Consider the following 14,590-nt stretch of genomic DNA (forward strand, 5'->3'; position numbering starts at 1 on the left):
CAATCAACTCAATATGAAGTGATATAGGAGTGCAAACTATACCAAAAGTCTGTGTAATACAAGAAGGTAGCTCTTTATTCTATGGCTGCATCCCCTATACCAAAACAGGCCTTGAGGAAGAGCCAGAGCTCGAAACGCGTTGGAGGGGAAAGGAGCTGTAAGGTGGAGTCTTGCATTGATTCCAGTGACCACATTTACAGATGCTGGGTCGGGGTATGTCTGGAGACCTTGGTCCACAAGATTAACATCTACATGCATCTGAAACTTGGACTTCTGGTATAGTTTGCACTCCTATATCACTTCATATTGAGTTGATTGTTTTAACATGTACCAATTTTTTGTGTGTTAAATAAATTTTGTTATACTGTATCAAATGATTGGGAGACTTTTCTTCTCCCCTATATATTTTTTTTACATGTGTATTGAATACTCCCCTGAAGGACGTACAGGCGAAGGTTTCAAGAAGGATCACCTTGAAAAAAGCCTCTAGGGAGGTATTGTTTCAATATAGAATAATCATAAGACATTGCATACCTTGTTTTATTTATTAAATCATTACAATTTTATGCGCCAAGTTCTCACCCAAAGTACATTACTTGATTTGTTCATTTTGTTTTTGAGGGGTCAAAAACTATAGGAGGAGAACTAGGCTACTGAAATTTAGGAGCGCCCAATAGTGTCACCCTACGATTTTATATTAAACTATTGTTCAGAAATATATGTTAAGCATTCAGAAATATGACTGAGACCACTTTTTAATTCCTCCGCAGGCTGTATTGAGCAGTATTAATTGGACTTTTCTTGGTGTCGATGAAGCACATCGGTTGAAGAATGATGACTCCTTGCTGTATAAGACACTTATAGACTTTAAGTCCAACCATAGGCTGTTGATCACTGGGACTCCTCTCCAAAATTCTCTGAAGGAGCTGTGGTCACTCCTGCACTTTATTATGCCAGAGAAGTAAGCCTTTCCTTACTTTATTACACAGCATCAGGTGTTTCTTTGTTGGAAACTCTGACGTTTTCTGATTTTGTTAAAGTCCGTCTACTCCCAATTACCGGCAACCCCTGCTGGTCATCTGTAATGATCTACGAGTCCAGAAGATCTGGAACATAGTTGAAAATTATATCCTTGGCACCCTCTTAAATGGGAGCTGCTGTCAGTTTTTGGTTGTTTTTTGTTTGGATCCTTCCCTACAACACAGAGAGGCTGGCCAGCAAAGAGCCTTCATAAGTGAAGTATCAGTGTACAGAAATTGTATGATTCAACTAAAGTTAACTCCTTGGTGCCCAGTCCCTTCACTCCACTGTATCCCACTGTCCCAGTGTACACCATAGGATTAAAGATAAAACACCTTAAGCACACCTTTTGTGGAATGTTGGGAACATGTATAATGTGATGTGCAATAAGTTTCTGGATGCACAAAAGTATTTATATTTACAAACACAGTGAACATTACATTTTTTCTACGTATTTGTCAGCGGAGTCTATGTAAAGTTGCATGCGCTCAATCCGTTTGGTGAAGCAGCTGGACCAGTCCGAAGCCGGTATGTCTTCTACATGCTTAATGAAGGTCTCCACTGTAGCTTCTGGTCACTCAAAACAAATCCCACGCATCTTGCATTTGAATTGTGGGAACATGAAGAAGTCGCAGTGGGCCAAGTCTCAATCTCCTGGATGCATCATGGGCCAGAAAATCCACCACTGTCCTGGACTTGTGGGCAGGTGCATTGCTGTGATGAATAAGGGCACCACGAGTGTGAGGTCTTGGCCGGCGCCTGGAAATGGTTTCCAGCACTTGATGCAGGCATTGGTTGGCGTACCAGTTCCCAGTGATGGTGCGTTACTGCATGACTGGTACGGTAGCTACATGACCAGTCTTGGCCATACATACAGACACCATCTGCTTGGCCACGCTACTTCCAGCTGGGGTTCACTGGGCCGACTTTTGTTTGGTCTCAGAGTCGACACTGTAGATCCAGGATTCATCGCCACTGATGCTGTCCCAGACAGAGTTTAACCGACTGCCAGCAAACCTGGCCAGCATGATGCTGCACCAAGTCACCCGAGCCTCCTGTGTGCTCGCGAATCAGCTGAGGGGGAACTCAGCCTGTAGAAACCTTGCTCAGGCCAAGCTTTTCGTGGAGTATCGAGCGGATGGATCCTGATGAGATCTCATTCTCTAACTGGGATAAATCACCCTGCGTCCACCTCAAGGCCCGCAAGGCAGCAACATTATACGCTGTGATGGCGGCCGCAGCGATCCTTGTCTTTCTGGGACCACTCACTGTGTTTGAGTGTTTCTGCAAACCACTCAAACACAGTGGTTCGGAACGGTTGTTATTCCCCAAAAACAGCTTGCAGTCTGTCAAAGCTCTCCTGCTGTCACAGACCAGTCTTGTTGTCCCAGAAGATCATGGCTCTCCAGTGACCTCTGTTGAGCTCTATAATGAGTTTGTAAAGGAAGTGAACAAGCCGACTTCTTTGGTGTGCAGTGCTGCTCATACACAGTTCTGTGCCCTGAAATTTCACAAGAACTTTAGTCAAGAGATTACAGTTCAGAACCAGACAGTCAGATTGTGATGCACTGCACATCCAGAAACTTATTGCACACTCCTCATACATCTTTATAGTTTGTTTTCTTTGCATCTGAAATACAAAAGGATATTTTCACTTTTAAACAGTGGCTTCCATTACATATATTAAACCTTGACAGGTACTCTTTGTCAATAAAACCATGGCACCTTTCAGCTTTACTTTGCAATATACAGCAATATCTGGCCTCCTGTTGCTCTGTTGGCTGCTCTAGGTAACAGATGGTGTGATTCAACTTTGGAACTGTGACCCATATCCCTCTCACTTACCATTTTATGTTACCTTGTCTTCAGCTCTGCACTAGCTAATATAACTAGGCAACTTGGTGATGTCTTAGGTGACAGATACTATTAAATGCTTCATTTGGATTTACAAATGTTCCTATGCTACACAAGTTATTACTGGGGTAATAATAGCTTTTTAAGAATTTTTTTTCTTTATGACTGACATTGTTTAAATATGGAGTTATCCTTTAATGCAGTGATTTTCAACCTTTTTCAACTCGCAGCACACCGAACAAGATTTTTATATATTTTTTTTTTTATACATTTTTTATTGTGTAAAGCACCATAAGCATCAACAATACACAGTTCACCATCAGTCCTCCACGGGGGAAAAAAAACAGTCTCCCATGGGAAAAAACATGCACACATTGGCCCCGGCGGGAAAAATTTACTCATACATTGGCCCCCACAGAAAAAAAGAACAGACGTTGGCTCCCACAGAAAAACAAACGCATGCATTGCACCCCGTATAGCAAAAAAAATGGCCCCCACAGTAATTACACTCACTTTGTCCCCCACAGTAATTACACACATTGGCCCCCACAGTGCAGTAATTAGACAAATAGTCCCCCACAGTAATAACACACATTGGCACCCACAGTAATTACACAAATAGTACCCCACAGTAATTACACACATTGGCCCCCACAGTAATGAAATAAATAAAAATACACTGGCCCCTACTTTGAAGGATCTCAGTTTACCTCTCCCTCCCTCAGCGGCAGGAGTTTATGCAGAGGGAGTGCCAGAGAACCTGTCTTTCTACTTCAGGTCCATAGGCTCCACAGGGAGACCTTGGGGTGTAGGTTGGATCTGGATCCCGGGCACCACACAGTTAAAGCTTTGCTCCCAGGATGCACTGGTCCATCCTTCTTATACACCGCCCCCAAGCCAGAGGCACCTCAGTTTGAGTTGGTGCTTGGCCGAAGTCCGGTCACTGTTTACACAGGGGGGCTGATTGGCAGCCCCAAAGCTTCTGTCACAGACCCGTGGAGCAGGAGCAGCACTGGGTGGATGGGAAGGCAAGGAGCAGCACTGGGCGGGTGGGAAGGCGACATGGCATGCGTGACTGATGAGTCACAGGTCATGGGTCACTCCAGATCTCATCTGGGCACACGGAAAATCCCAGCGCTGCCCAAGTCCAATATTGCGGTAATGATCACAGCACTTGGGAACTTGTGATCAGGTCATCGGGCCACACTTGGGAACTGCTTGAGCACAGCGGTTGAAAAACGCTGCTTTAATGAGTGTAAATATGTTCTGTCTGAACTGTTGGAATGTGTAACTAGATAATTTAGGTAAATTGACTTGCGAGAGTTAGTTCAATGTTTCCTCTTTATTCTTCTAGTCTGACCTATTGACACGTACTGGTGGGATAAATTTAACATCCCTTCATTTTTAGGTTTGAGTATTGGGAGGACTTTGAGGAAGAACATGGTAAAGGAAGAGACAATGGTTATCAAAGTCTCCACAAAGTCCTTGAACCCTTCCTGTTGCGTAGAGTAAAGAAAGATGTAGAAAAGTCTCTTCCAGCCAAAGTGGAACAGATCCTGCGGGTGGATATGTGTGCACAGCAGAAACAGTATTACAAGTGAGTATTACTTTGTATCCCTACCCTGGATCATGCATCAAGTTGGTTTCCTTCTCTCAACATCTCTCACTCTGTTTTGGTTACAGGTGGATTTTAACAAGAAACTTCAAAGCTTTGTCCAAGGGGACAAGAGGTAGCACTTCTGGCTTCCTTAACATTGTAATGGAACTGAAGAAGTGCTGCAACCACTGTTTCCTCGTTAAATTCCCAGAGGATACAGAAAAGGAAACCAGGCTTGAGGGACTGCAGGTCAGTGATAACTACTTCTAACTAGGGATGTGCAGGCTCGGATAGGTTCGAGTTTGCACGTGGAGTTCGGATTTTTCCCTCCAAAAAAACGGAACTCAGAACGAGGCAAAACGTCATCTTACATGGACGAACATCATCATTCCTGGACAAAAGACCAGGAATGATGATGTTCGTCCATGTAAGATGACGTTTTGCCTCGTTCTGAGTTCCGTTTTTTTGGAGGGAAAAATCCGAACTCCACGTGCAAACTCGAACCTATCCGAGCCTGCACATCCCTACTTCTAACGCACATGTCTTGTAACACTAAGGCGCAATCATCATTTTGTGGACACAGCCTTCTCACGGTCCTCAGAGGATATTATTTCCCAACTATGGAATGTTTCCTAAAGGGAATCTACCCTTGTATTAGTGTTAGTAAATTGCAAATTACATTTTGTTTTGTAGCAATTAGCTTCAATATAATTTCCTCTCAGTGTAAGTTTGTGTAGCCAGCGATATGTCTTACTGAGATCCTTGTAGCAGCTCTTGAGTTCTTTTGATGATAAAATAACCTAGAAGCTCATTGTCAACATTTTTTCAAAACATGAAGGGAAAGTTCAATTGAATACATAAGATATTAATAAAGAAATTGTTAGTTCTGAATAAATATCCATTTTTATTAGATTATAAAAAAAATAATCTGTTTTAGGTATCTTAGTAATACATTTGATATCTTTTTTTTTATTACCAGTCTTTGATCCGGAGCAGTGGGAAGCTCGTTCTTCTAGACAAGCTGCTGACGCGACTGCGTGAGAGAGGTAACAGAGTGCTCATCTTCTCTCAGATGGTGCGCATGTTGGACATCCTGGCTGAATACCTTACAATAAAACACTACCCCTTTCAGGTACTGGTACTAGCATCGTACATTATCCTTCTTTGGGAATAGTGTTATTTGTTCTTCACTAGTTTTTGAGTATAACTGCAATATTTTTTCCTGCACCTTTAATTTTCAGTCTATGTTATGCGATTTAAATGGTGAATAGACATCTGGTATTTATAGGTAACACAGCTTCTCCTTACATTTATCTACTTTCAGTTACTTTGGATTGTTTGCAGTTTTCTAAGAATTATACAACCTCAATATATGTTCTACCAGACCATTTTTTGCCAGCTGAACTCTTCTAATTGTCCCTGGTTGCATCTGTTTGCCATTTGACCAGGCCTGCTCTTAGACTGTATAGTACATTAGTCATGTGTGACCAAGGGGAAAATGTATCACGGGTTCTCAAGAGTACCGGTTGCCCATATCACCAAATCAGTTTCTTGCTATCATTTTATAGAATGTACTTGATAAATGATAGTTAGAAGTTGCTTAGTTGCTATGGGGAACCTCTCCACTTGTCTTTAGTAGGTTTGATATATCCTCCCCCCCTTCCATTGCATCGCCCATCTACTGTTCTGCACAGCACGACACGGTATCGTTTTACGCATGTAACAATACATTGCGCCATCATACATTGAATCGTGCACGGCACATCATACACTGAATCGTGCACTGCAATGTATAGTTACATCAGTTGCTGGGTTGCACTGTCGTATGGTTTGTACCCAGCTTTAGACTGAGGGTTAGATCTTTATTTGTCTAGTTTAACCTAAACGACAGAATATTTTTAAAATACCAGCAAGGCTAATGGTGCCCTTAATAAACTGAGAAACTGACTCTCAAGACCCATTACTTCATCAAAGCCTTACAGCTCTCATCCTAAACCGCTACTAAATGCTCCTTCCTCCCTGTCTACCCCATCTGTGTCACGCCTGTTTGTCTGTCCCTCCCCATTAGAATGTAAGCTCTCACGAGCAGGGCCTTCTACCCTCTTATGCTTCTCCTTCTTATACAGCACTTTCATCTACCCCTCAGTCCCCACTAGGGCACCTATCACTTGTTTGCTTACGCCCCCCTGTTGCTTATTTGAGTGTTATGATTGCTAATTCTGTAATGTATATAATACGCATAGAAAAAAATGCATGCAGATGCACTATGCAATCATTAACTACTCAAAATGTAAATATATATTACAATTGAATATCATATAAGAGGTTGTTGGCATATATTTGGCCAAAAAAATGGGCCTGCCCACCACCGTCCAGGTCATCTCTTGTCTGGCAAGTCCCTAACACTTTGGGGTTCACATCTGGGGCGCCGTCGATTTTAGGGTTAGGGCCACAATCACCTGAAAACACTGTCCAGCAGATTGTCGACATTTTCAATGTCCGCATTACGGCAATGTCGATATTTTGGTATGTTGGCGTTCTGAATACTAACCTATTTCTTCATGTTTATTGTAATGTCTAATAATAAAGTACATATTATAGAGCCTATAGTGGTGATTGTTCTACAATGTATAGTTGTCACTAAAGGGAAAGTAATAATGCTCGAAAAGGGCTGCGTACATTGTTTTACTCATTGACAAAATGTTAAGAACCAGTAGAAATCTAGAAGATGGAAGTTAGGCTGCACAAAGTAAAATGTTTGTCTGCTGTAAAAAGCTGCCCTTTTTAGAAGCTCGTATGTGAGCACCAAGCAAAGATATAGGGAAAGGGTTTTCTATCTACTGTTCCGAAGGAAACCTATGTAATGTGTATGCATTTTTCACATTAGTGAATCGGTTGCAAGGGTACAGCTGTAATGAAGAACATTTATTATAAAGTTACTAAATTCTATTAGATGATTGCCCAAATGTCACAAGGTAACGGGGTGACTTAGAGTGGTTAGAAGTAAAAGAGTTAAGAAGAGCTAGTTGCCCAACACTTTGCAAAGTGATCTCTGGTCACAGGATACTTCTATCTCCAGGGTATGTTCATGAGATGCTCAGAGTACGAAGACTATTTATAATCCCTGAGTATTAGGGATATGATCTATTCATATTGAATTGCTTCTTACATCCACTGATTCTGATTAGTGTTCTGTTACAGAGACTCGATGGCTCAATAAAGGGAGAGCTTCGGAAGCAAGCACTGGATCACTTTAATGCTGAAGGCTCAGAGGTGAGAGAGAAAAGGGTATTTGTATTGTTTTCAGTGTTAAAGGGTTTCATCGAATGTATACATTGATCAATGATATATAGCTTTCTTATGTTATTTTATTTAATACTTTTGTAACTACTGTTTTCAGCATTCAGATTCCCAATTATAACAACGTCTTTCTTTGTAATGTTTAGGATTTTTGTTTCTTGCTTTCCACACGTGCTGGAGGTCTTGGGATAAACTTGGCTTCCGCCGACACTGTAGTCATTTTCGACTCGGACTGGAATCCCCAGAATGACTTGCAGGCTCAAGCTAGAGCTCACAGGATTGGTCAGAAGAAACAGGTCAGCTATACAGCAAGCTGAGTTTTGCAGAAAATAGAATAATAATGTATGACCTGTACAGTCTACCAAGACTTCATGAATGTAACCCAGAAGTCTATGCTTAGTATACTTATAAGATTACAAACAAAAGCAAAACAAATTTGAGTTGATGTGTCTCATTGAAAACATTAAGGCAAGTATTTGCCAAATATAATTTTTTTTGCTGCATGATTTTCCATTACAGGGTCAGCTTTCATTTTGGACATCATAACTATCTCATAAATTCAGTAACTTTTATATGAAGCACTATCAACATAGATATGAATTTGTTGTTTAACTTTTTCTGATAGATGAATCTATGAAAAAGACTTCAACCCCATACAGTAAAATATGAAGATATTAGAAGCCACCCAGGATTGCATATATATATATATATATATATATATATATATATATATATATATATATATATATATATATATAATCTGCAGACGAAAGTTTTTGAGCAAGTCACAGAACACCAAAGTGACTTCAAATGTCCTTTTTATTTTGTAGTGTGGGTACATTATTTCTTACAATGCACTTTTTCTATGCTATGGGGGGGACACAAGGTGATATAAAGTTGGCATTTTAATTATACCAAAGTGACAACTCCTCCTTCTTCCATATCCAGCAGTAGGGTCCGCAATGGCAGAAGAGACAGTCCTAGGTCCGTGGCTGCAGTATTAGAGAGTCCTGACGGGTGGTGGACACTACAGACATCTTTGCACCTCCTTCTTGACGCAGCTAAATTTCTGCAGCGCCATAGCATAATGATTTTCTGATGTTTCCAGTTGCAAGTCACTTAGCAACGGCTCAAGAGAAACTTGTTTGGGCACAGTGCTTGGCCAAACGTTCTGGTCAAAGTTTCCTTTTCCTTAGAGAAAATTCCTTTAGTCGCAGAAGTGGCCTTTGACCAGTTATTGTTATTGACTGAGGGCTTCATCCAGTTCTTCTTTCACCAGCGGTCACCTGTAAATCAGGAAAACACCAGATCAGGTGCCTAACTGTTCACACATTTCTTGCCACAGGGATATTTATCCTTGTGCCAGTATAAAACAGGTGGATGGATTTTTATTCAAACCTTTTCTACTTCAGGGTCCATAGGGTATCCACAGGATACCTTGGGGGGGGGGGGGTATAGGTGTGACGTCAGTCGCAGGGCACCAAAGAGTTAAGCTTTCAGCCTCCCAGGATGCACTAGGTCCCCCTCCTATACCCCGCCCCCGGGCCAAGGCACCTCAGTTTAGTTTGGTGCCCGGCCGGAGTCGGGTGCACCTGTTGGAGTGGGGGCTAGAAGAGCCCCTGAAGCTTATTCTTCATGCAGCTGTGGCTGCACAACTGGATGTACAGCATGGACAGTCAGTCCTGACGTCCATGCTGTCTTCCCTACACCCCGCCGGTACCAGAACGCCGGTACTGATCCGGGGATGCTGGTGGGCGTCTGGGGTCACAGCTAGCGGTGACCCCAGATGCTCCGGACCATGGCCGGATTCAAGGGGGACAGAGGTAAGCAGCGGGGTCCCGCGGTGGGTCCCCGCTGATCACATGGTCCTAAGTCCCCAGGCAGGGGGCTCCCTGGGGACTGGCTGCAGCGTGGAGCCAGGCGACCAACCTGCGCTTCCACTACCCCCTGGGACAGCGGACCGCAGCAGAGCGGTAGCGCTGCGGCGTCCCAGGGGTTAAATGCATGCCAGGGGAGCGCGCCTTCCCTGTCTCACAGCCGGCGCCTCCCCCGCTGCACACAGCCCTCTCTGCATGCTGCCGACTGGTCCTGTGGCAGCACTCCTCCCCCAGGCCAGCCTCCTCTCTGCTCCTCGGCGGCCATCTTCTCCAGAACGCATGGTGAACGCTGCTGGAAGCGCTGGACGGAAGCATCGTGGTCTGGGTCCCCCCGCATACCTCTCCTCCGCTGTGGTCAGGTCTGTGTATGCAGCGCTGTGTCCTACCAGGCCCTGTGTCTGTGTAGTTGAGTGATCAGCGCTGTTAGTGCAGGAATTGTTATTTCTCTGCATTGTATGTGACTGTGATAGCGCTGCTGCCTGTAATCTTTTCTTCATCTAAACTGTCAGCTTTATTACTGTCCCTGTTCTTTCTGCTAAAGCCCTTGCGGTGCGGTGCTGCAGGGTTGTCTCTCGCCTATTTAATACTTAATTGGTGAGAGAGGTCACATACGTGGTGCCATCATGGCTGAAAGTGATTTTCCCCTCCGGCTACAGTGTACCACGTGCAAAGTACCGTTAGCGGAGGGGGAGGGTAGCGCGGAGGGCCTTTGCCGGCAGTGTTTGTCCATGGCGCGGCCTATTACGGTTACAGCACCGGTACAGGAGCCGCCCTGGGCTTGTTTCGCTCAGGCGTTAACAGCTTTAGTGGGCCAGTTAGCTCCGCAGCCCGCGTTTACTCCGATGGGTTTGTCCCAGCAGTCTGTGGTGTCGTCACCCATGCAGGGGTTCCCACGACAATTGGTGGTACCCCACAGTCTCCCTATTTCCCCGCTCCCGGGTTCTCAGGAGCCAGCGTGGGTTAACTCCCTGACGAGTTCTGTACAGCACTTGTCAGATGTGTTGCAAGGGGAGTCTGTGATGCGGTCTCATAAAAGGCCGGTGGCGTCTCTGTCCGCTCCTTATGAGGATGACGAAGGGACGTCTGATGATGGGGAGATTCTAGATCCTTACGATCAGGAACCTCTCCATACTAAGGACGCTGATGCTAAGTCCAAAGTATATATTCCTGGACTTATTCGGGCGGTCCGCACAGCCTTGGTGATTGAGGACGAAGTTCCCCCAGCGGCTAAATCTAAGTATGCCTTTTTCAAAGATGTGAAGGGCGATGCCACAGTCTTTCCTCTTTCGGGTCAGTTGGTGGACCATTTAGAGGAGGCGTGGAAACAACCTGGCAAAAGATACCAGCCGCAGAGACGCCTGGCGGTGGCTTATCCGTTCGCGGATAATTATTTTGCGAAGTGGGAATCCCCTCCACAGGTGGATTCTCACGTGACCCGTCTTGTCCGTAGTGCCACATTGCCGATGCCATCCATGTCCTCCCTTAAGGATGCTACGGACCGCAAGGTAGAAATCTGCCTGAAGTCCGCTTATTCCCTTGCAGGGGGGGCAGCACGGCCGGCTATGGCCATTTGCTGGGTTGCCAGAGCGATGGAGCGCTGGGCGGATTCATTAGAGGCTTCTTTTGAATCCGACTGTCCGGCCGATCAGGCGGAGTTGATTGGCAATCTCCGTGATTCGGCCACCTACATCAGCGAGGCGGCTCTAGACATTAGTACTCTGGTGTCTAGAATTTCTTCAGCAACGGTAGCTGCTCGTCGCACCTTGTGGCTGCGATCCTGGAAGGCGGACGCAGATTCCAAGAAAGGTCTGGAAGCGTTGCCGTTTACCGGAGAAGTTCTCTTCGGTCCGGATCTGGATAAGATTGTGGCCACGCTGGCGGCAGCCAAATCTGCCTGTCTCCCGTCGGCCGCTGCTCCTTCTGGTTCGGGACCATCGTCCTTTCGGTCATCTAGGGCCCAGGGCAGGCCCAAACCACAGTCGTTTCCTCGACAGGCTGGCCCTAAGAAATCGGTCAAGCCCCGGAAGCAGGCATGGAGTACCAGACGTCCGGCCCCCAAGCCAGATGACAAGCCTGCGGCCTGACGGTCCGGGCCTCCCTTTGGGGGATCCCAGGGTGGGAGGCCGCCTGCTACAGTTCGCCCAGTGTTGGTCGACCACTACGACAGACACTTGGGTTCTGGAGGTGGTTTCTCACGGATACGCCCTCTCCTTCCGGCACAGACCCCCGGCTCGCTTCTTCACCACGGGTCTCCCATCAGACCGGAACAAGGCTACGGAGCTGCGGAAGGTATTGCACACTATGCTCCAGGCTGGAGTTATAGTGGCGGTTCCATTCTCCCAGAGGGGCCAGGGTTTCTATTCAAATCTATTTTTGGTACAGAAACCCAATGGGTCATATCGTCCGATTCTCAACCTCAAAGCACTCAACAAGTCTTTTCGGGTCCCGAAGTTTCGGATGGAGACCCTACGGTCCATCATTCTGGCGCTGGAACCTGGGGACTACTTGGTGTCATTGGACATACAGGACGCTTACCTGCATGTCCCTATTCTTTGGCGCCATCAACAGTTCCTCAGGTTCGCAATCAGCAGCGACCACTTCCAGTTTCGGGCGTTACCTTTTGGCCTGGCAACAGCACCACGTGTTTTCACCAAGGTGATGGCGGCTTCTCTGCGGCTGCAGGGAGTCCGCATGTTGCCGTATTTGGACCACCTGTTATTGGTGGCAGGATCTCCAGAGCTCCTGTTACGCCACTTGGACCTGACCATTGCACTGCTGCAACGGCACGGCTGGCTAATCAACTGGCAGAAGTCCACTCTAATCCCGTCTCGGAGGATTCTGCATCTTGGAGCCTTATTGGACTCGGGACAGCAAAGGATCTTCGTGACGGAGGACAAGATCTCTGCTTTACAGTCAAGGGTGCGCAGTTGTCTGCACAGCCGCCGGGTGTCCTTACACTCGGCGATGAGGTTACTGGGCTCCATGGTGTCGGTGTTCGACATGGTGGAATACGCCCAGTTTCACTCCAGACCTCTGCAGCACCTGATCCTGTCCAAGTGGAACGGGCTGACTCAGTCTCTGAAGTCCCAGACGATTGTGCTCACCCAGGAGGTTCGCCTGTCCCTTACGTGGTGGTTACAGACGACCCACCTCAACAAGGGACGTCCGTTCTGGGTTCCAAATTGGGTCCTGTTGACAACGGACGCCAGTCTTCGGGGCTGGGGAGCAGTTTCGGGTCCACACTTGTTCCAGGGCAGGTGGACGCCGACAGAAGCGGAGCTTCCAATAAAAATCTTGGAACTCCGTGCGGTCTTCAATGCTCTCCAGCAGGCACAGCGGTTTCGCCAGGGTCGCCCGGTGCAGGTCCAGTCGGACAACGCTACCACCGTGGCCTACATAAACAGGCAAGGAGGAACTCGCAGTCGGGCGGCTCTCGTAGAGGTCTCTCGGATCCTGGTTTGGGCGGAGCGCAATCTTCCGGCCATATCAGCGGTCTTCATCCCGGGAGTGCTCAATTGGTAGGCGGACTTTCTAAGTCGCCAGGACGTTCATCCGGGGGAATGGTCCCTGCACCCGGACGTTTTTCAACTACTGGTGGACAGGTGGGGTCTTCCAGAAATCGACCTCATGGCGTCCCGGCACAACAACAAGTTGCCGGTGTACGGGTCTCGCACAAGAGACGAAGGGGCGTCTCTGGTGGATGCTCTGTCCGTCCGGTGGACGTTCCGGTTCGCATACCTGTTCCCTCCGGTCTCCCTTCTTCCACGGGTAATCCGGAAATTCAAACAGGAAGGAGGGACGCTCCTGTTGATAGCTCCCGCGTGGCCCAGACGGCACTGGTTCTCAGACCTTCAGGGTCTGTCCGTGGACATTCCTCTGCGGTTGCCGCTACGACCGGACCTTCTGTCTCAGGGTCCTTGCCTTCACCCGGACCTGACTCGGCTGTCTTTGACGGCGTGGCTGTTGAGACGGCCATGCTGAGGTCCCGGGGGTTTTCCAGCTCTGTGGTGCGTACCATGTTGCGAGCTCGGAAACCGTCTTCCGCGAGGATATACCATCGCGTGTGGCATACGTTCTTCCAGTGGTGTCGACCGAGAGGTTATGCACCGCGGGAGTTTCGTCTGTCTCGGATTCTCGCCTTCCTGCAAGCGGGACTAGATCATGGGCTTCGCCTTGCTTCTTTGAAGGTACAGGTTTCGGCCCTATCTGTCTGGTTTCACCGTAGGATTGCTACAATCCCGGATGTGCGCACCTTTATGCAGGGTGTTCTCCGCATTCAGCCGCCCTTTGTTCCACCTGTGGCGCCTTGGGATTTGGCTGTGGTCCTGAGGGCTCTCCAAGGACCGCCGTTTGAACCACTGGGCTCAGTGGATCTTAAATGGCTAACAGCTAAGACTGTTTTCCTTCTGGCCATTGCTTCGGCCAGACGTGTTTCTGAGTTAGGGGCTCTTTCTTGTAGACCCCCTTTCTTGGTTTTTTATGGGAACAGGGCAGTGCTCCGCACTCGGCCCGAGTTTCTTCCCAAAGTTGTTTCCCAGTTTCATATTAACGAGGAAATAGTTGTTCCGGCCTTTAACTCACCGGGTCTTTCCGTGGGTGAGGCCTCTTTGGATGTTGTGCGGGCCTTAAGGACTTATGTTGACCGCACTTCTTCGTTTAGGAAGTCGGACGCTTTGTTTGTCCTCTTTGGCTTCCGTAAAAAGGGTTGGCCTGCTTCAAAGCAAACTTTGGCAGCCTGGATCCGTATGGCTATTTCTGAAGCTTATCTTCATGAAGGCCTACCGGTCCCTCCTTCTCTGAAGGCTCATTCCACTAGGTCTGTGGGTCCTTCGTGGGCAGCTCGACGTGGTGCCTCGGCAGTTCAGATCTGCAAGGCTGCTACGTGGTCTTCTGTCCATACCTTCGTGAGGTATTACAGGTTTGACACCTTCGCCTCTCAGGA

General features: G+C 47.1%; 1 protein-coding gene across 3 annotated transcripts in view; it reads left to right on the plus strand.

Annotated features, from left to right (window-relative positions):
* CHD2 (chromodomain helicase DNA binding protein 2) overlaps positions 1-14,590 on the plus strand; it is a 94,442-nt gene that overhangs the window by 39,460 nt on the left and 40,392 nt on the right. For all 3 annotated transcript variants that reach the window (XM_088452673.1, XM_088452676.1, XM_088452674.1), the window contains exons 16-21: positions 771-961; positions 4,283-4,471; positions 4,558-4,720; positions 5,451-5,603; positions 7,673-7,744; positions 7,918-8,067. In XM_088452673.1, the coding sequence (XP_088308799.1) occupies positions 771-961; positions 4,283-4,471; positions 4,558-4,720; positions 5,451-5,603; positions 7,673-7,744; positions 7,918-8,067 (918 nt within the window). The remainder of the gene's footprint in view (positions 1-770; positions 962-4,282; positions 4,472-4,557; positions 4,721-5,450; positions 5,604-7,672; positions 7,745-7,917; positions 8,068-14,590) is intronic.

This window comes from Taudactylus pleione, unplaced genomic scaffold (assembly GCF_031769625.1).
Source record: "Taudactylus pleione unplaced genomic scaffold, aTauple2 ptg000556l, whole genome shotgun sequence".
NCBI classification, from domain to species: Eukaryota; Metazoa; Chordata; class Amphibia; order Anura; family Myobatrachidae; genus Taudactylus; species Taudactylus pleione.